At 38.8% G+C, this 22,738-nt stretch overlaps 1 protein-coding gene across 3 annotated transcripts in view; it reads left to right on the top strand.

Annotated features, from left to right (window-relative positions):
- LOC127422832 (myosin phosphatase Rho-interacting protein-like) overlaps positions 1-22,738 on the top strand; it is an 86,005-nt gene that overhangs the window by 28,886 nt on the left and 34,381 nt on the right. For all 3 annotated transcript variants that reach the window (XM_051666626.1, XM_051666625.1, XM_051666627.1), the window contains exons 4-9: positions 461-612; positions 722-806; positions 2,359-2,533; positions 2,989-3,433; positions 4,746-4,875; positions 16,956-17,063. In XM_051666626.1, the coding sequence (XP_051522586.1) occupies positions 461-612; positions 722-806; positions 2,359-2,533; positions 2,989-3,433; positions 4,746-4,875; positions 16,956-17,063 (1,095 nt within the window). The remainder of the gene's footprint in view (positions 1-460; positions 613-721; positions 807-2,358; positions 2,534-2,988; positions 3,434-4,745; positions 4,876-16,955; positions 17,064-22,738) is intronic.

The following is a 22,738-nucleotide window of genomic DNA, read 5'->3' as shown; positions in this document are numbered from 1 at the left end:
GTCCAGTGAGGCTTTAAAGTGGGACATAAGCAGTAATTCAAAGCATGTCAGGATGACTGGCATAAATAAAGGGATAATTCCATTGACGAGTTTTGCACAGGGGCAGCGGTGGCTGGCTTGATGCACTTAGGAATAATGGCACCAGCAATATGGTTAAGATTAAAGCTGAGTTGTATTGCCGCTGATTTCTAGAAGTTAGGAATTATGTTTGTCTTGGTCACTGTTCACTTCTCATAAAAGTGAAACATTGTTATAGTGGGGGCATGAAAAAGTCTTTGTAGACGTCACTCAAGTTGTCAAATTCATCCACTTCTTCTGTAAGCTGTTTTCCATGTCATTTTGTTATTGTCTTAGTTTTATGTTGATTGAATATACATTGGTCTCTCTGGAAATGGTCTGACCAAAATGTATCTTGATTTCTGGATTTTCGAAATAATTTTTCTCATCTGATCTCTCACAGCCAAGTACACTCCCGCAAGGAACTGTCAACATGAACCTCTGCACAGACGTGATAGATGCTGAGCCCAGGACAGGGCAGAAGAATGCGCTGTGCATCATCACCCCTGAGCAGGAGTACTACATTCGAGGAGATAGCAAAGAGATCATCAATGGGTATGTGACAGTTCATATCACCAACCTACAGTCTCCTTCACTAATGGGACGCAAGTTTGAACTTGACATATGCGACTGTTTAGTGCAGCGATCTTTTGTCTTTCAACAGATGGAGTGAACAGCTAGTGGTTTATCCAAGGACCAACAAGCAAAATCAAAAGAAGAAGCGTAAAGTGGAACCTGCAACCTCACAGGTGTATATGACCTTCTGAATTTTCGTGTTGCTTTCAAGTCAATTTAAATGTCTTTCCCTTCCCATTTTACTTTTGTGAAGTGACGTATTTCAAAGTAAAACAGGATATAAAACAAGAAAGCAAGTTTAGTGCAAGACTTGGAGTAGGGTTAGGGATGCACTGATGTATCGGCTGCCTATATTTATCGGCCAATTATTTACCAAATTAAACCATCTGCAAATCATTTTTAAGCTTGAAAATGCCTATATGAAAAACCGATGGTTCAGTTATAATTCATTATCAACACACTTCGTAAAACTCTTTGAATTCAAATGCATAATCCAGAAAGAATGTAGAAGGGTTGGCACTCCTAAGAACATTAAATATTTAATTTGTAATCATACTCTTTCTCACATTAATAAGAAAAAAAATGTTGTTTCAGACCATGACAGTTGTGAAAGCGGCACTTACCTATGCATGATGAGGTAAAACCATCTGAAATGCTTTGAAACAAGCAAACTTTGAATTCTGAGACATTAGAATGGGATCCATTAATGCTGCACAATTGATTGGGTTAAGATTGAAATCGCAATATGGTCTTATGCGATTACAAAAGCTTGAAAGGCTGCAGTTAAAAAATGACTGCGATCAACGCTTCAGTCAGCATTGTGTAAGCAAGCGGCGCCCTCTAGCGGTCTGTACTACAATATCCATTATCCATTACACCACAAAAGAACTTAAAAGGGCTTTTTGTTCCTTTGGTAACTTTTGATTTTTCCATGATGTGATTGACATTTCCGTGGAATTGCCCAACATATGCATAATATTAATTTGTGATGTTCTTTTATAAACATTACAAACATGTAAATTGTGAGTTTTGTTGTTTTGAATTGCAAAAACAGCAGTGTAAAAATTGTTTAAGTACAAAATAACCTTTTTTCATATTCATCATGCCATGATATTTATTTATTTTTCAATATTTGTATCTTTTTATCTTCTATTTATCTTTCATTGTGGCTCTCTTTAAATTGGCCTGTCATGTGTTCAACAGATCCAATCCATGTTTAATGGAAATTATTTATTGTTAGAACAGAGAAAAAGCTTTTGTACCTCCCTGTACATTTTTAAAACATAATTCCTGAGCAAAACAGTGATCTGATGACTAAATATGGTAAGTGGCAAAATATCGGTATTGGCCAATAGTTTTTTGTTAAATATGGTATTGGTATAGGCCAAAAATGCTCTCATCGGTGCATCCCTAAGTATGGCAATACCAGAATGAACCCAGGTGGCTGGAGGTGAGGGGTTGAAGAGGGATTTGTAACATCAGCTTTCAAAAGCAGGCCAAGTTATCAAATTTTGATAAAAGATTACAAAAACAAACATTTCTTTGTTTGAACATTTCAGACCAGGAATGTATATTAAGAAATTAAAGGCAGTCGATTTTGATTCCATGTTGACTTGAAGGATGCTTTCGTTGGGATCTTTTTCTTGCAGTGTCTGTTACTAGATCTATGCTTCTATGGAAATATATAGTAATTAAATTTATTGATGTTATATGTTTGTTTTGTAGGAGCCTGGGCCAGCTAAGGTAGCAGTGACTGGCTCAGGCATCCCTGATGCAGAGAAGGCTCCAGACTCCAGTTCTATCATATGGCAAGAGGAGCTGCAAAGCAGAGAGACGGATGTGTCCCAGACACGGTCTGCTAGTGAAATGGCACCACTTGGCTCACCAATGCCCTCTGCAGGTATGGGAGTCCTCAAAAAACATATTTGTATTCCACAAAACCCTCATTGAAAACCCCCATGAAATCAAAATTAGAGTTTTGTGGCTCTAAGTCCATGTCTGTAGCTTGGAGGCCATCTGTATGCTAGTGTACTCCTAAAACAAACTTTTAGCTGATGTACACTTTTAAAATTTACAGTTTTAAAAATATTGATGACTCATCTTGCACTCGTGTTCGTATTCAAATTATTGTCCAATAAATTGCTCTTTAGAATGAGAATGTGTCTCCTCCATCACTACCTCAATATCTAAAGAAAGGGACAAGCCCTTCAATATGTACATCCCCAACTTCCTGTTTCGTAAGCATGAAAAAACAGGAAAGAAAATGGCTTTAATCAAGCCATGTCTTGGGGTCTTTAACTTGGTAAAAATAAACAGTAATGCACTCTGACTCTCTTCTTTTATTACATTCTGTAGGTGAGGGGTCAATGTTGAGTCGATGTTCAGATCAGAGTTCTGTGAACGGTGACGAGGTGGACCGGAGCGGGCTCTCCTTCCACTCTGCTGTTTCCCAGCCCTCTCATGACCCCCTGTCCCCCACAGGCAGCTCATCCAGCAGGCACAGTGGAGAGCTGGGGGGCATCCCTCGCTGCCTCTCCCCTGCTCCCAGCGACCCCTTCCCATCAGGCAGCAGCCTGCTGTCTAACGGTTCCCACATTAGCGGCTCCATGAGTTCTCTGGACTCCGATGCTAGCGGCAGCACTGTCACCAGCAACGACAGCCACCCGGCTGAACCACTAGGCCGTGCTCATCGTGCTCTGCCCCGCCGCAGTGATACAGAGGCACGCAAGGCGGAGAAACGGAGCCGCCTTCGCAGTCCAGAAAGACAGGACAAAGAGCTTGTCTTCAGCCCTGAGAGAAGGTGAGCATAAGCTCTTCCCCTCGCACGCTCTTTCATTCATTCTTTGGCTTCTCTCTACGCCTCTCCTTTTAAAGGCATGCTGTGCTTCGGCCACTCACACTAAGCAGCCCTTACTCCAGATGAAGTGAGACCCGAGAGTACTGTGTGGCGGATAGCACAAGCAGAGAAGATTAAACCATGCACACACCTTATTAGGCCAAATCAACAGGGCAAACACCAGCAAGTATTTTGCAACATGGACATGGACACATTCTTTTGACATTGAATTATGGCGATAATTATATCTCCCCCTGCTGTTGTTGGTGGTATTTGTGTTTAAAGTAAACACTGTCAATAACACTGTTCATTTTGCTCTTTTTGAGGCACTCCCACTAACCCCTTTACCAAAGGTCAAAGTCCTCCAGAGAGCAAAGTTTCGAACATACTGACGTATTTTTCAGTAAGAGGGAGGCAAATAATAAATGGACAGGACTGAAGAATAACCCTGTCCAATAGAAAAAGATACTTGACTTTGGTTTAATTTGGGTTTATGGGAATTGTGCCACTTTGTACACAGCAGCCAATGAAGCTTTGAGCTGTCATGTGACATAAATACCTCACTGACTGGCTTTCTTGTTTCCTTTTAAGGAGGGCTGACATTACTGTGCATATCCCAAATAAGGTCATCATTTTAAAAAATCGTTTTCAGACATCGTTTTTGTGAACTGGATTCCTGTCTGTAAGAATCAGGAAATGGTAGTGGAAACGGGTTAATCAAAATTAGGAGACATAGTCACATTTTAACCCCTTCCTACCAAATGTTATAATGTATTTATAACTTGAAGATTCAGCACAATTCTTTTCTGAAAATTCTGTTCAAAGATGCAAATTTTTATTAGGTGGCAATATGTGCCCCCTGGCGTTTATTTTTACCTTGTAACTTTTTCTAACCACACAAAAACACAGTGTGTTGTCCCTTTATGTCAGATGCCTCAATTGAATTGATTCATAAAAGATAAAAAAATCTAATTAGGTTTAAAATAGAATTTTAACATATACATCAAATGCTACAAATAAAAACAGAGAAATTTATTGCAGGGAAAATTAATTAATTTTTAAAATTAGTTAATTTCTGACCCTGAGTTTATCTGAAGTGGCAACATGCAATTCCACAATTATGACTAGAATCAGAAGATTTGCAGTTTACATTTTGCATTACAAGTTGCCAGCAAAGCAAAAACTATACTGCATGCCCATTCTGTACTTAGTTTTTGCCCAGTTTCTGTGCTGTAATGTTGTCTCTTAGAAGATCTCTTTCTTTCTGCATTCTTAGTGGGCGTTCAAATGTGATTGAGAAGTTGGAGGCATTGGAGCTGGAGCATGCTGAGAGAATGGAGGTGGATGAGACGAGCCACAGTGGAGTCAGACAGGGCCGCAGTGAAATGAGACGATTCCAACGGGAGGTAATGAACACTTTGATGCCCCCAGTGTTCACATACACAGACTGATAATTTTAACAGACAGCACTGTCATCTGCACTTTCAAGAGACAGTCTCCAGTCACGCAAGCTTTACTACCTTAACCCTCTGGGGTCTGAGGGTGTTTTGGGCCCTGGAGAAGTTTTGACATGTCTTGACATTTGTGCTTTTTTCAGTTGCTTAAAAACATATTAATGGCTAAAGTCTGATAACACTGTATTCAGCACAAACTGGGCTACAATAATATGTGAGCAACATGTATGTACATGTTTGTATTTTTGAGAAAATAACATTTATGCATGGTTTTTGAAAAAACAAAAATTTTAAGTCACTGAAATAAGGCCATATATCACATACTAAATATTTGTTCACAAGACTTTTGAGAACTGGATCTTGTAGCCTAGAGTTTTTGCTACAAAAATGATGTGAAAACCATCCTGATCACTCATTCATATAAAACAATATAGTCATTTAAATTTTGTAAGACACTTTTAGTGTTAGGCTATATGTGAGGAGGCGTGGATGATCATGAATATTGATGTGATTCACACCTGAGGAGACAAAGACCCCTCCCCTGAGAGAGAATGAATGTGAGGAGACTTAATGATTGAATGTATTGTTTGTAGCTTATTCACAAAATCAAGTTTAAGTTCAAAGTAATCTGACTATACATTTTCTTTACATAAAGACTTTACTTAAAAACTTAAGACCTACAATACCGTTTAAAAGTTTATAGATCTGTAAGATTTTTTAAATGTTTTTAAAAGAAGTCTATTCTGCTCAACAAGGCTGCATTTATTTGATCCAAAATACAGCAAAAACAGTGATATTGTGAAATATTTTTACAATTTAAAATAACTTTTCTATTTGAATATATTGTAAAATGCAATTTATTCCTGTGATCAAAGCTGAATTTTCAGCCTCATTACTGCAGTCTTCAGTGTCACATGATCCTTCAGAAATCATTCTAATATGCTGATTTTATAATATGGGCATATTTACAGCACATTTTACACATTTACACCCGAACAAATATTTGCAAGCACAAGCTTCGTTGATGATAATGAGGCAGCATAAACACTAGTTAAAATATAATCTAAACATTCATATTATTTTGATATCATATTACATATCATATTTATATCATACAGCATACAATTTAAATACCTGCTTTAGCCAAAACAACATTTAAATGTAACTAAAATTTTCCTAATAGGACATATTTCAAATTTCAATACTCTGAATCCTGGCTGGCAAGTCTGGAAATAGTCCAACTAGTAAAATATGTACATTTATATAAAATAGCTTGTCAACTAATATGTAAGTAAAACTAAATGACTTACTTATCCGAAAGTGTATCCTCGGCTGGATCAAGTCGCTCTTCAAACGTTCATTGGATTTCCACTCTTCTTCTGAGGAAAATGTGAACTCTTCGTCACTATCCAGGTGCTTCCTCACCTGTGTAGCGTGCCATCTTCCAAACACGCAGAAAAGTGAATGAACTTGATGTTTTTTAAGGCATTGTCGGGGGCGTTTACCATTTGCATTGATCGCCTCAGCACATTACCGTATGAATAGCGCGATCTGCTGGTGGGTGGGATCACATTAGGGATAATTAGCTGAGGCGGTAGAAACTGTACATCGCTTTGTTTCATACAGATTACATTGCAGGAGAATATTTGTTTTAAATTTGAATTGTTTTATTTAAAAGTAGACATTTTAAGCTTTCTTTAGACATATGTTTCATGTTTGTGTGATAAGTATTCGTGGAGTTTCAGTTCATTTTTGTGACGTGAAAGATGCTCGTAGAGACAGAGACGACTGAAAGCGCACCCTGTTTATTTTCTTTTTTACAAAAGCGCAAGGTTTTGTTGTTATTGTGAGTGTACACAAATAAAAGTAGAACCTTTATATTCTCTAATGATGTCTTACACTTATCTGTATGCCCAAAAATGACAGAGTATTTTAAGTTGTTTCCGCTGTTATGAGGAAAAAATCCAGAAGGACGCGCCGGTGTGTCCGTCGACCCCAGAGGGTTAACTCTTTAAAATGAAAATTCTGACATTATTTACTCCCCTTAATTTTGTTCCAAATCTGTGTTATTTTTTATAGCCCCTTTCACACATACAGCCTTTTCCAGAAAATTTACTAAAATATACTACCCTTTTGAAAATACTGGTAAATTTTGCTCTGGCAATTTCCCTTAATGAGAAGTTGTATCATTACCTATGCATTTCCATATTGATAGCATGTGTGAACAGAGCCATAAGATTACTGGTTTCAGTTCGTGCGAGGTCAGGACGTGCTGACGTAAGAAAGTTCTGACGGAGACAAATTTACTCTGCACTGTAACCAGTTAATCAGAAGAAAAATGTCAACACATTGGTCAGATAGTGAAACTAGAGTGCTTCTCCTGAATGGATGAAGAAATCTTCCGACAGCTTTAAGGAACAGTAAGTGATTCCTTTACGTACGATAAAATTACCAGCCTCCTTGGGGAACGTGCAGACCTTTTTGTAGCAATATACACTCACTGAGCACTTTATTAGGTACACCTTTACACCAACTTATTCATGCAATTATCTAATCAGCCAATCATGTGGCAGCAGTGCAGTGCATAATATCATTCAGATAAGGGTCAGGAAATGTTCACATCAACCATCAGAATGGGGAAAATGTTTATCTTCAGTGATTTCGACCGTGGCATGATTATAGGTGCCAGATGGGCTGATTTGAGTATTTCTGTAACTGCTGATCTCCTGGGATTTTCACACACAGTAGTCTCTAGAGTTTACTCAGAATTAGGATGGAAACGATTAGTCGACGTTATCGACAACGTTGACTAAAAAATTGTCGATACAAATTTTAGTTTTTGAATAGTCGTTTGATCTAATTTAACGTAACATGAGATCAGATATGAAACTAACGATGGCACACGAGAGCAGCATTGCAGCTCGCGCCTGAGTGAGGAGAGAAAGAATTACACAGCTCACAGTCCAGATGCACTCTAAACTTTCCAAACAGCTTCAGGTGATGTAGATCACAAAGTATGAGGAAATTATACAACAATACAAAATAACTAAATACAGAAGCACTCCCGTTGTGAAATACAGCGGAGCCGGAGCTGCCGTTCCACTGAAGCAAAACTTGCATGTCAGAGCGTCTTTAAAGGAATCACCTCGCCGTTATATGTTTAATGCATCCTTTATAAAAGTTCAAATAATAAGGAAGCAGGTCATGTAAATAAGTATAAACTCCAAAACTGGCATATCTCTGTGCAGTCAGCGCCTCTTCTATGAGTGGCGCTAAGTGTCACGATCTAAGCCTTTAAATTGTTTAACTTGAATATAGCAACTATTAATAGAGAGAATGATTTATTTCAGCTTTTATTTCTTTCACCACATTCCCAGTGGGTCAGAAGTTTACATACACTTTGTTAGTATTTGGTAGCATTGCCTTTAAGTTGTTTAACTTGGGTCAAACGTTTTGGGAAGCCTTCCACAAGTTTCTCACAATAAGTTGCTGGAATTTTGGCCCATTCCTCCAGACAGAACTGGTGTAACTGAGTCAGGTTTGTAGGCCTCCTTGCTCACACATGCTTTTTCAGTTCTGCCCATAAATTTTCTATCGGATTGAGGTCAGGGCTTTGTAATGGCCACTCCAACACCTTGACTTTGTTGTGCTTAAGCCATTTTTCCACAGCTTTGGAGGTATGCTTGGGGTCATTGTCCATTTGGACATTTTTTGTGACCAAGCTTTAACTTCCTGGCTGATGTCTTGAGATGTTGCTTCAATATATCCACATAATTTTCCTTCCTCATGATGCCATCTATTTTGTGAAGTGCACCAGTCCCTCCTGCAGCAAAGCATCCCAACAACATGATGCTGCCACTCCCATGCTTCACGGTTGGGATGGTTTTCTTCGGCTTGCAAGCCTCACCCTTTTTCCTCCAAAAATAATGATGATCATTATGGCCAAATTTTTGTTTCATCAGACCAGAGGACATTTCTCCAAAAAGTAAGATCTTTGTCCCCGTGTGCACTTGCAAACTGTAGTCTGGCTTTTTTATGGCAATTTTGGAGCAGTGGCTTCTTCCTTGCTGAGCAGCCTTTTAGGTTATGTCAATATAGGACTTGTTTACTGTGGATGTACACCGATCAGCCACAACATTAAAACCACCTGCCTAATATCATGTAGGTCCCACTCGTGCCATCAAAACAGCTCTGGAGGCATGGACTCAACAAGACCTCTGAAGGTGTCCTGTGGTATCTGGCACCAAGACGTTAGCAGCAGATCCTTTAAGTCCTGTAAGTTGCGAGGTGGGGACTCCATGGATCGGACTTGTTGGTCCAGCACATCCCATAGATGCTCAATCGGATTGAGATCTGGGGAATTTGGAGGCCAAGTCAACACCTTGAACTCTTTGTCATGTTCCTCAAACCATTCCTGAACAATTTTTGCAGTGTGGCAGGGCACATTATCCTGCTGAAAGAGGCCAATGCCATCAGGGAATACCATTGCCATGAAAGGGTGTACTTGGTCTGCAACAATCTTTAGCTAGGCGGTACGTGTCAAAGTAACATCCACATGAATGCCAGGTTTCCTAGCAGAACTATGCCCAGAGCATCACACTGCTTCAGCCGGCCTGCCTTTTTCCCATGGTGCATCCTGCTGCCATCTCTTCTCCAAGAAAACGACACACACGCACCCAGCCGTCCACATGATCTAAAAGATTCATCAGACCAGGCCACCTTCTTCCATTGCTCCCTGGTCCAGTTGTGATGCTCATGTTCCCATTGTAGGTGCTTTCGGTGGTGGACAGGGGTCAGCATGGGCACTCTGACCGGTCTGCGGCTATGCAGCCCCATACGCAGCAAGCTGCGATACACTGTGTGTTCTGACACCTTTCTATCATGGCCAGCATTACGTTTTTCAGCAATTTGTGCTAAAGTAGCTCTTCTGTGGGATCGGAGCCTTTGCCCCCCCACGCGCATCAATGAGCCTTGGGCACCCATGACCCTGTCGCCGGTTCACCGGTTATCCTTCCTTGGACCACTTTTGGTTGGTACTAACCAGTGCATACCGGGAACACCCCACAAGACCTGCCGTTTTGGAGATGCTCTGACCCATTCGTCTAGCATCACAATTTGGCCCTTGTCAAAGTCGCTCAGATCCTTATGCTTGCCCATTTTTCCTGCTTCCAACACATGAAATTCAAAAACTGACTGTTCACTTGCTGCCTAATATATCCCACCCGTTGACAGGTGCCATTGTAATGAGATAATATATGTTATTCACTTCACCTGTCAGTGGTTTTAATGTTGTGGCTGATCAGTGTAGACACTTTTCTACCTGTTTCCTCCAGCATCTTCACAAGGACCTTTGCTGCTGTTCTGGGATTGATTTGCACTTTTCGCACTAAACTACGTTCATCTCTAGGAGACAGAACGCGTCTCCTTCCTGAGCGGTATGATGGCTGCGTGGTCCCATGGTGATTATACTTGTGTACTATTGTTTGTACAGACGAACGTGGTACCTTCAGGCGTTTGGAAATTGCTCCCAAGGATGAACCAGACTTGTGTAGGTCCACAAGTTTTTTTTTCTGAGGTCTTTGCTGATTTCTTTTGGTTTTCCCATGATGTCAAGCAAAGAGGCCTGAGTTTGAAGGTAGGCCTTAAAATGCATCCACAGGTACACCTCCAATTGACTCAGAAGATAATTGGCTAATTGCCTAAAGGCTTGACATCATTTTCTGGAATTTTCCAAGCTGTTTAAAGGCACAGTTAACTTAGTGTATGTAAACTTCTGACCCACTGGAATTGTGATATAGTCAATTAAAAGTGAAACAGTCTGTCTGTAAACAATTGTTGGAAAAATGACTTGTGTTATGCACAAAGTAGATGTCCTAAACGACTTGACAAAACTATAGTTTGCTAATATGAAATCTGTGGAGTGGTTAAAAAATGAGTTTTATTGACTTCAACCTAAGTGTATGTAAACTTCTGACTTCAACTGTATATGTTTTTTCTCAGGTAATTGTATCAAGTTTTAAGGATTTTTAGATATTTTTAAATGGAAAAAGTCAAAACACTTGATTTACAATATGATTTTTTGCAATTAATTTTTTTACTGAATTAAACTTAATAAAAAGTCATTTTTTCCTTTAATTCAATGAATGTAATTTAGAGGTATTTTTAAAAGATGATTTTGTCCTTTATTATTAGTAAGCATGTTTATTACAACCTTTTAAGTCAAGGTACAGGCTGAATAGTCGGTTAAGAGCTGATGTTTAATCATTGCAATAATTGCCTGAATAGTCTAATAATCGTTAGATTAGTTGATTATTCAAATAATCGTTAGTTGCAGCCCTACTCAGAATGGTGGCAAAAACAAAAAACATCCAGTGAGTGGCAGTTCTGCGGACAGAAATGCCTTGTTGATGAGGGAGATCAACAGAGAATGGCCAGACTAGTTAGAGCTGACAGAAAGGCTACAGTAACTCAGATAACCACTCTTCAATTGTAGTGAGCAGAATAGCATCTCAGACTACACAACATGTCGAACCTTTAGGCGGATGGGCTACAGCAATTATGTAAAAGACTACGTCGGGTACTTTATTAGGACCATTGTGTTGCTAATAAAGTGTAAAGTGAGTGTACATACACATTACTGTGCTTTTCAGCCGCAGATAGAGTTGTGTTCATAAGCTTTCGTTTTGATAGAATGAGTGCTTTTGAGGACTATATCATCCTCAAAAGTGCTCATTCTATCAAGGCGGAATTTTCCCAGTTTTGCCAGGTTAGTGACATCAAAACTTTTAAAAATATTCAGAGTGTTTTTTGAGGCACTTAGCAGAAAGTAAAGTGGATGTCCACGAGCAGAACTGCATTTTCTACATTGTTTACTTGGTTATGTCTGTGAAATTCTCTATGAGGTTTTCTGTGCTGTACGTAGACTCTCTACACATGTTCTGCTCTTCTCCCGTGTGTTTACTGTGCAGTTGCTCGCGGAGACTTGTCTCGCGGAGACTTATCTAGCATTATATAGATAATTTTTTCCCCCATGTTGGTCTTTTATTATGGTATGATACATCCCCGCCCCCAAACACCCCGTAATGACATAACCGACTGTGATTGGTCGCTTAACAGGTCAGTTAGATGGCTTTTCCCATCTAAAATGGTTCTTTGCCAATTGAAGCTGCTATACAGCCCAGGCTTATGATGTAGTCATAGGTTTGGCTATGCGAGACTAGTTCTCCTGTGGTTCATAACCAAACATTGTGACCAGCGCCAAATTTGATTTCTGTTAGAAAATTTCTGTATTTCAATAACATTGTCTGTATAACATCAAACCATAGACGGAACATAAAAAACAAAATAAACTGAGCCTGATTCTAGGCCTGGACCTGATTACCCATGTCTGTCTGAGGAAGCTACTTGTATGTGAGGCTAAATATCTTCAACAAATGGATAAACAAGTCCAGACATTATAAGTGCATAATGACTTTTCAGTCTGTTGATCACACAAAGTTATTGCAAGAATTTATAAGTTTTATCAACTACTTTTATGTTGCTTTTATAGTGCGCTATTGTCCTTTTTCAAGCTTGACTGCCTGTGGTCACAATGAACTGCCATTGTTTGGTAAAGATGTGAAGATCCGTGAAAAAAAACAACAACATTTGGAACGATATGAGTTGTAAAAAATTACATAATTTTGGTTTATCTGTACTTTTAAGTGCAATATGAAAATGGCAAACACTTAAACACATTAATCAACAAAGGATTCAAAGTTTTCATAAGTTTCAGTCAGTTTAAAGAAAAAAAAAGTTTACTTTTTAACTCGATTTTTTGAGAACGTTCTGTCTTGTATCTGGCTTTTGCATGCTTGACCTTTTCTCAATTAATTTCCAGTTTCCATTATGTGCTTGGATTCCCCTGATAGTTATTTTCCTTTCTCAGTCTGTCCTGTGCTTGGGGCTAAATACATTTTCTTTCACAAAAAAATAATAGTTGCTATATTTAAGTTTTCTTTTTTTTTTTTTTTTTTTGTCTTGATGACTTATTGGTTTACAGAAATACAGTATCTTGTCATTAACTGTTTTTTGTTCTTCAAGGATGTTTTTCCCCCTCAATCCTACTCGCCCAGACTTATGTCCTAAATACATGCATGCAAACACACACAAGTGCACTGAGTTGGTATAAGTTCACTTTCCCTTTTGTTTCTGTTTCCACTTACACTGGTTCAGTGTGGGGTTTGGTGGTTACTCAACAATGTGAACGATGGAGATTTTGATCAAGGATCTTTGTTTTTATGACATTCTTTAATGATGGTATCTTCCATTTTCTGAGGTTTTACGTCTGTGTGATCATTGAGGGAGCACAAACACCATTTGTTTCGCAGGACAGACTACTCTGAAAAATAACAAGGATTATTGTTGCAAGCCACAGCATTTGTCTGTGTAACAAAAGGTTCAAGGTGAATCTAAATTGAGGCTAAGAGCTGCTCAGGCTAAAGTTTATTGTTTTTACTGCATTCAAGGTCAACCCAAGGTTTTGATATATGTAATATGGAAGACATTTTTTAAATAAAGACATTTTCTGCCTCATTCTGTACAGAATTGAAGAGCTGTTTATGAAGGTTCTCAGTTATGCAGGTCATCACGGACTGGTCAAATGTTATTCTAAAGCATCTGGACCTGATTACCCATTTCTATCTAACTGAGCACCTTGGAAGTGTTGCAATACCTGGACAAATCAACAAATGGATTAACAAGTCCAGACACACTTGAATAAAACTATATATTAGCAAACTATAGTTTTGGCAAGTCGTTTAGGACATCTACTTCAACAATTGTTTACAGACAGATTGTTTCACATTTAATTGACTATATTACAGATCCACTGGGTCAGAAGTTTACATACACTAAGTTAACTGCCTTTAAGCAGCCTTTAGGCAGTTAGCAAATTAGCTTCTGATAGGCTAATTGGAGTCAATTGGAGGTGCACCTGTGGATGTATTTTAAGGCCTATCTTCAAACTCAGTGCCTCTTTGCTTGACATCATGGGAAAATCAAAAGAAATCAGCAAAGACCTCAGAAAAATAAACTTGTGGACCTCCACAAGTCTGGTTCATCCTTGGGAGCAATTTCTAAATGCCTGAAGGTACAAAGTTCATCTGTACAAACAATTGTATGCCAGTATAAACACCATGGGACCATGCAGCCATCATACCGCTCAGGAAGGAGATGCTTTCTGTCTCCTAGAGATAAACGTAGTTGAGTGCGAAAAGTGCAAATCAATCCCAGAACAACAGCAAAGCACCTTGTGAAGATGCTGGAGGGAATGGGTAGACAAGTATCTATATCCACAGTAAAACGAGTCCTATATCTACATAACCTGAAAGGCTGCTCAGCAAGGAAGAAGCCTCTGCTCCAAAACCACCATAAAAAAGCCAGACTACAGTTTGCAAGTGTACATGGTGACAAAGATCTGACTTGTCCTCTGGTCTGATGAAACAAAAATTGAACTGATTGGCCATAATGACCATCGTTATGTTTGGAGGAAAAAGGGTGAGTCTTGCAAGCTGAAGAACATCATCCCAGCCGTGAAGCATGGGGGTGGCAGGATCATGTTGTGGGGGTGCTTTGCTGCAGGAGGGACTGGTGCACTTCACAAAATAGATGGCATAATGAGGAAGGAAAATTCTGTGGATATATTGAAGCAACATCTTAAGACATCAGCCTGGAAGTTAAAGCTTGGTCGCAAATGGGTCTTCCAAATGGACAATGACCCCAAACATACCTCCAAAGTTGTGGCAAAATGGCTTAAGGACAACAAAGTCAAGGTATTGGAGTGGCCATCACAAAGCCCTGACCTCAATCCGGCAGAACTGAAAAAGCATGTGTGAGCAAGGAGGCCTACAAACCTGACTCAGTTACACCAGTTCTGTCTGGAGGAATGGGCCAAAATTCCAGCAATTTATTGTGAGAAGCTTGTGGAAGGCTACCCAAAATGTTTGACCCAAGTTAAACAATTTAAAGGCAATGCTACCAAATACTAACAAAGTGTATATAAACTTCTGACCCACTGGGAATGTGATGAAATAAATAAAAGCTGAAATAAATCATTCTCTCTACTGTTATTCTGTCTTAAAATAAAGTAGTGATCCTAACTGACCTAAAACAGGGAATGTTTACTACAATTAAATGTCTGGAATTGTGAAAAACTGAGTTTAAATGTATTTGGCTATGGTGTATGTAAACTTCTGACTTCAGCTGTACATTTGCCTCTTGTATTTGCACCTACAAAATACCTCTGTGATGTAATATATTGTTGACTATTTTTCTTATGATTTTGTTTGCATGTGCGAAACAATAGCAACAACAGCAAAAACAACAGCATTGATAGAGGAAGGCAGGATCGGAGATATGCTTTTGTTGAGGCTTCTTATACAAACTACGTCTGCAGGTTATAATGGGTGTGTGAGCTGCGCGGTGAACTCGGTGGAAAACATGTAAAAAAAAAAATGCACTATAAGCTTGATGTCACTGTCATTATATGTTGTTTGTAGATGCGTGTTGAACCATAAGGAGATGTTCCGTTATACACAAGTCCAGATGTTTATTTAAGTAGTTATAACTTGCATGATATGACATGATATGAAGCAGATTTGAATCTCTTTAGTTCGATTACATCAACATTTGAACTGTGTATGTGGATAAAAAACTTGTCAGTGTCTGTGATTTTGACAATCTTGGAAGCTGGTCTGGTATAAATTGACCATATTGACTGCGGAATTTTGTTGTGATGATCCCCCTCCCACACTTCTAATCTCGTTCCGGCACCGGTGACTGAACTACTCACACATTGACTGAAAAAAGATGTCTTGATGCAAGTAAAACACAGTTATAGGCAACACTTTACTCATGTTAATTCGATTTCATGATGGTTAAGTTTATAATAGTTCTCAATTACCCACTCTCGATAAACATTGTATTATTTATGTCCGTTATCACAGGAAAAACTCAGTAATCCAGAAATCACTTTATTTTCTGTTGTGAAACCTGTCTCAGTGAGATTCGACAATAATTATTGTGTATATAGTTTGTACATTGTTTATTTTGTATTTAGTTTTGTATTTCATTTGTGGTGTTGTTTGCACCTTTTTACTTTCCCTCAAGTCTATTAGTGAACTTTTTTACATTCGTACTGTGTAAATACTATTTATCCTGTGTTACACAGAGTTGATTTAACTACTAGTTGAAATCATTGTTGGAGAATTCATTGCACAGGTTTCAAGTGGCATTGTGTTTTTTGGAAGCACACATATGATTATACAAGGGAATAAAAAAGCAAAGAACAAAATGCAGTTGACTACAGATAAATGTATTCCGTTAAAGGCGTCCCCTGTTCTCAGCTCCTGCTCTCCTGTTGTTTTCCATCTTCTCTCAGAAATCCAAGCTGATCTTGTCCACACAGTTTTGCACAACAAAATGGGATGATAAAAATGACACAAAATCTCTCACAGAGGCAATTGTTTTTGTTTTAAAGTGAGTTGGCACACTGTTGTCTCATTTAGTTCAGGAGTCGCTGTTATCTAGCATCACGGATTATTTAAATAAAGTGCTTGCTTTCTGTGTCCCTGGTGGAAAAACTGAAGTCTGAGTTTGGTCAGAATGGGTACAATTCCACAAGGAAAAATGCCTTATGGTATTCTAGTCCCAATAAGGCTCGGGTCCCTGCTTTAATATAAGTCTGTGGGATATTTTTCCTTGTTTTATTATTCCCCAATGTTAGGCTGTAAGCTTAAAAATGTAATAGCACACCTCTCTGCCACATGATTTTGATGTATGTATTTTGATTAATGTCTGTAGCGTTATCAGTGCTGGATGAGTTGCATGCCAAAGTTTGGTACTTGAGGTTAGGGGTCAAGGATGAGCAATGGTAAGCACCATTAAATATTGTAGCTGCATCTTTTACCATTATTCTGTGCACAAAAACATCTGATGGCGTAACATGTACATGTCATTACATGTCAACATGTCATTTCTTTCATCCCATTCAGGAGCAGAAGCTGGACCCAGCACAAGGTTTAGATTTCCATCACTCTGCACTGCCACCACTGAGGAGAGCCAAATCACTGGACCGCAGGACTACCGAATCAGTCATGACAGTAAGCCAAATCTTTCTCTCTGTTCTCCCACAGACCCATCCAGCAAAGATGCTGGACAGCCTGCCATACATTTTAAATGGTGTCCTGCTACTTCCAAGAAGTTTTCAGAGGGGAGCGTGGTAATCAGCGAACATTGTTTGCAAAGGGTGTGAGGTAAACGGTTTCCAAATCCTCCACAATGCCTCAGTTGTTCTCTTGGGTTCAAAGGTTAAAGAGAGAGCAGCAGGATTTGGCATGTTTTGAAAGAAAATGGACTACTGTTTTGGAATATTATATAAAGAGCTTCTCTATTTTCAGGGAATTGCAGGGACTTTTAGACTTTAGCATCAAGTGGAAATCACGCTGACCAAAACTCATTCAAAGCTCCCCCTTTTTTAATTGAACAGTCTATAAACACATTTAAATGCAAAGCTTACTTGGAGTCTTACTTGGATCCTTCGATAAGCCCAGCCTCATAACACTCCTGACCAATCTTGCTTTAACTGTTGTCGTCCATCATGTTATAAGTCAAGCTTTTGCTTTTTTCCCAATGCAGATCTATGAAATGTTCTTCATTTTTTTATATTTTTAAACAGATTTTTACAGAAATACACCTTTGTTGTTGAGGCACTTATAATACTGACACAAAATACCTAAAGAGTATGCACATTGGTATTTTTCCTTCTTTTTTGTGAAATCTTTACATACATGCCAAGAAAATGTATGTGAACCCTATCACAGTGTAGGTTGGAAAAAGTATGTGAACCCCTTGTCTAATGATGTCAACAAAAGCTAATTAGAGTTAGGCGTTGGCAAACCTGACATCCAATTAATTCAACAAGATTAGAGGTATGGTTTATATCTACTTTGACTTAGAAAAAGCACTCAAACATTTTGAGTTTTATATTCACAAGAAGCATCTACTTACAGTATGTGGACCATGCCTCGCAAAAAAGAGATCGCAGAAGACCTACGTTCAAGAATTGTTGCTTTGCATAACTTTGTAACCCTTTCCAGCTTTATTTCGAAGAGCTTAGATATTCATCTGTCCAAAGGTAGACAAATTGTCTATAAATTGAGACGATTTATTACTGTGGCTACTCTCCCTAGAAGTGGCAAGGGCACACCACAGAATGCTCAATGAGGTAAAAAATATTAAGGTAAATCTGTTGCAAAACTCAAGAGCTTGTAGATTCAAATTTGAGAACTTATATTACAATAAATATTTGTACTTGTAAGTTGAAATTTACACTCACAGCCCCAATATGAAAACTTGTAAAATAAAAATCCGAAGTTGAATGCTACAATCTGCACTCACAGACAATAATCCAAAACCTGTGTTTTGAACTCAAAGTTGCAGACAAATAAAAATGCAGTTACATTCATAAAAATACAATGACAGACATAATCTTGTATTACATATTTACTCTTGTACTTTAATTCCCTTTTGCAGTACAACCACAAATCGGCACTTAAAACCTCTCAAATCTGCCACTGCAACTTCAAATCTTCCCACCTTGACTTTTGCGAAAAACCTGTAGCAAAACTCACTTGTGTATTTGTAAATCAAGATGTGAGAGGACAGACTACTGGTGCTGGGCAGGGACGGGGCCAATGAAGTCGTGACCAATCACTAAAGCTGGAACGACTTATACCAGACCAATCAAAACGGAACATCTTAGAACGCGATGACATCACGCAACAGCGCCAGTGCTGTTTTTGTAAGCAAAACAAGTCCAGTGGTGGCAATGTCTAGCTGATGCAGTGGCAGGATAAGTTAAATAACTTGACAATTAAATCATTAAGAGTGAGTTTTTCATGTAACAACCTTTATTATTTCATTATTATTATTTCAGTTAGTCGTTTCCCTTATATTTCTACTTCGATGATATTGCATTGTTGCAAATAAGCAAGCAAATTTTAAATCTGAAGTCATACAATACTTGCTTAGATGAATTGCAGTGCTACTGTAATTATTGTAAGAAACCCACATGTGAAATAAATATTGTGCACAGTGTGCATTCTTGTTTGAAATGAGACTTCGTATATGTATCTATTCAGAATAAAACTAATTTTAGGTACATTTGAAATGTCTTTTACATGACAGTAATTAATTTCTTAGTTCTAGTTAAAGGTCTGTTTAAACTGTTTCCACATCAATCTACTCTCCATACCCCATAAATACAAAGCAAAAACCAGATTTTTGATAACTTTGCAAATTTATTAAAAATAAAAAACTGAAATAAGTATTCAGACTCTTTGCTATGACACTTGAAATTTAGCTAGGGTGCTTCCCATTTCTCTGGATCATCTTTGAGATGTTTCTACACTTTGATTGGAGTCCACCGGTGGCAAATTCAATTGATTGAACATGATTTGGAAAGGCACACACCTGTCTATATAAGGTCTCACAGCTGAAAATGCATATCAGAGCAAAAACCAAGCCATGAGGTCAAAGGACCTGCCTGCAGAGCTCAGATATAGGATTGCACAGATCTGAGGAAGGCTACAAAAAACAATTTCGGCTGCATTGAAGCTTCCCAAGAGCACAGTGGCCTCCATAATTCTTAAATGGAAGAAGTTTGGAACTCTTCCTAGAGCTGGCCAAACTGAGCAATCGAGGAAGAAGGAGTTTGGTAAGAGAGTTTGGTAAGAGAGGTGACCAAGAGCCCGATGGTCACTCTGGTTGAGCTCCAGAGATCATGTGTGGAGATGGGAGAAACTTGCAGAAGGACAACCATCACTGCAACACTTCACCGATCTGGGCTTTATGGCAGAGGCCAGATGGAAACCTCAGACTCAGGACTCTCAGACTGTGAGAAACCAAATTCTCTGGTCTGATGAAATGAAGATTGAACTGTTTGGCCTCAGTTCCAAGCGTCATGTCTGGAGGAAACCAGGCACCACTCATCACCTGCGCAGTACCATCCCAGTGGTGAAGCACAGTGGTGGTAGCATCATGCTGTGGGGGTGTTTTTCAGCGGCAGGAACTGGGGGACTAGTCAGGGTTGAAGGAAAGCTGAACGCAGCAAAATACAGAGATATCCTTAATGAAAACGTGGTTCAGAGCGCTCAGGACCTCAGACTGGGCCGAAGGTTCACCTTCCAACAGGACAATGACCCTAAGCACACAGCCAAGACGACGCAAAAGTGGCTTAGGGACAACTCTGTGAATGTCCTTGAGTGGCCCAGCCAGAGCCCGGACTTGAACCCAATCGAACATCTCTGGAGAGACCTGAAAATGGCTGTCCACCGATGGTCCCCATCCAACCTGACAGAGCTTGAGAATCCCCAAATCCAGGTGCGCAAAGCTTGTCGCATCATACCCAAAAAGACTTGAGGCTGTGCAGACCACCGCCTCCCGCCCCGCAGGACACATGCAGCACCCACAAAGCAGCTTTGGTTGAGCAGCGATAATTATTACAACTTATACTTTAGATAGGAGAGGGAGAGAAAGAGATAGAAGAAAAAAAGGGGAAGGATGGAAAGAGAGAAAAACACTTTATAAATTAATCAGCTGTAGCATGCGGTGACATATTTGAATAAACAGGTTTATTAAGACAATTTTTTTATTGAAATGCTCTAGAATGGGGTCCCAGATATCAAGGTGTCGAATGTGTAAATTTTTTTCTAAATGTAATCTATAATGAGGTTTTGTGTTCACACTTGGCAGGTTTGGTTCGATTAAAACGAACTCTGGTGCAATTGCTCTGTTAGTGCGGTTCTTTTGAACAAGTTTGAACACTGCCATCCGAACCTTGGTGCGCACCAAACAAGCTGACCGAGACCACCTGAATAGTGGGTCTCGGTCCGCTTCCAAACGAACTCTGGTGCGGTTCGATTGATATATGAACGCAACATGGACCAAAGACATCTAAACGGACCAAAAACAGGAAGTCATTTGCCTTATACCGACCTCAAGCATACCTGGTTCTTCTCATCATAGGAGCTATGTTGCCCATTACAGTTCGGTACAGGCGTGGGAACCGCCGTCAGCCGTCCTTGCAGCATATCTTCATTTGTGTGTGCAACGGAGGGATTCCTGGTGCTGTTTTGACTCCTTTACACATTTTATTAGCTCTTCGTTTGTTCTCAGCTGGTAAAAATACCACCATATATACATATAAATCTAACGATTGTTTTGGATGATCGGAAAGTTCCATCAAAAAATATATGTCATAAAAGCTGTCCAATCAGCTTGTGACTATTTCCTGTGACTATTTAGGTTCGGTGTTAAAAATGCCAGTGTGAACGCTAAGCGAACCAAGACTAAATGTATCATTTTCTTTTTTGGTCCGGACCAAGAGAAACGAACTACAAGTGTGAACACACCGTAAGATGCATTACTAAGAGTAGACATATGAACAAAGGCTTAAATTTGTCCTGGGGTAGTCCAAGGCCACCCAAGTCTCCCAAAATACATCAGAGAGGGGGGATGCTGGACTTTGTGGAAATAACTGTTTTCCAAAAATTATGAAGTGATGGACAGTGCCATAGGGTGTGGATGTATTTATCTGTCTGAGCTGTAGTACAAAACTGACAAATCCTTTTTTAATTCAGAGCATAAAGCTCATGTGAGCTGGTTCTGTTTCTGGGTCAAAGTGACTCAAAATGATGAAGCAGGTCACAATTACAGAATTCTTACATTTTTATGAACATATTTATAAACATTTATTTATTTATATATATATATAAGTTTTGTGTTCATAACATTGTTGAGCAAAAATTATTATACTATAAACATTCACTTCTACATTGTTTGCTGTTATTACATTATGTACTTCGATTTTATTACGAATTTCTGCAGTGAGTTCATAATGTAATTAATTTCCCATAAAATAACCTATTTCATTATGAATTTTACTACGTTATGAGAAAATTATTACATTATGAACATTTATTACATTTAACTTATTACTTTATGTGCAGTTGTTACATTATGCTTTATTACGTTATTAGTCGCTACAATCGGGACTCGGTATAGCTGTCAAATATACATTCGTATAGTTTTGTCACTGTCGGCAGCTGCACATTGTGAAACAACGTCAATGGTTGACTGCCTTGAATGAAGCCCTGTCACGTTCATTCTCTGCTCACCTGCTGTCATCTCTGCTTTGCTCCGACCAAATTATTTAAGTTTTGATATAGTGATATATATTTTCATTCTTACATTGCTGTTGTGTTAACTACAAAAACATTTGAGTTGTAAACCTTAGACAGCGGTCAGACTGATGAATTTTTTGAAAATGAGTTCAGATCCCAATGTGGTAGCATGGTGTGTCCTTTACACCTTGGGATGTTAATTAATTTTCAGTAATAAATGAACGATCTGAGGCTGCTTATACCACGGTTACCACATGTAGGGCCCAATGATTTCCACAGTGTCGGAATTACTTAATCCAGTCATAAAAATGGAATTAGCTATAAAATGCGGAATCTCTCGGAATATTTTTTAATGCACAAATAATCACATTAAAATTGAGATATGTCATAGTGATTATTAAACTGCAAAAGGCTGTGATTTAATTAAATAAATACATAATCTGCATATGCTGCGTGCTATAAAATGAATGTGTGTAATTAATTCAGAAAAAAATAACCATTCAATAACCACAATATTATGTACATCATGACCTCTTGTGTGTTTTTGCTTAAATACTACAACAGTTGGGCAAAAATTTAATTGTGCCTTGAAA

This window comes from Myxocyprinus asiaticus, chromosome 32, assembly GCF_019703515.2.
Source record: "Myxocyprinus asiaticus isolate MX2 ecotype Aquarium Trade chromosome 32, UBuf_Myxa_2, whole genome shotgun sequence".
NCBI lineage: Eukaryota > Metazoa > Chordata > Actinopteri > Cypriniformes > Catostomidae > Myxocyprinus > Myxocyprinus asiaticus.
This window is presented reverse-complemented; position numbering and strand designations above follow the sequence as displayed.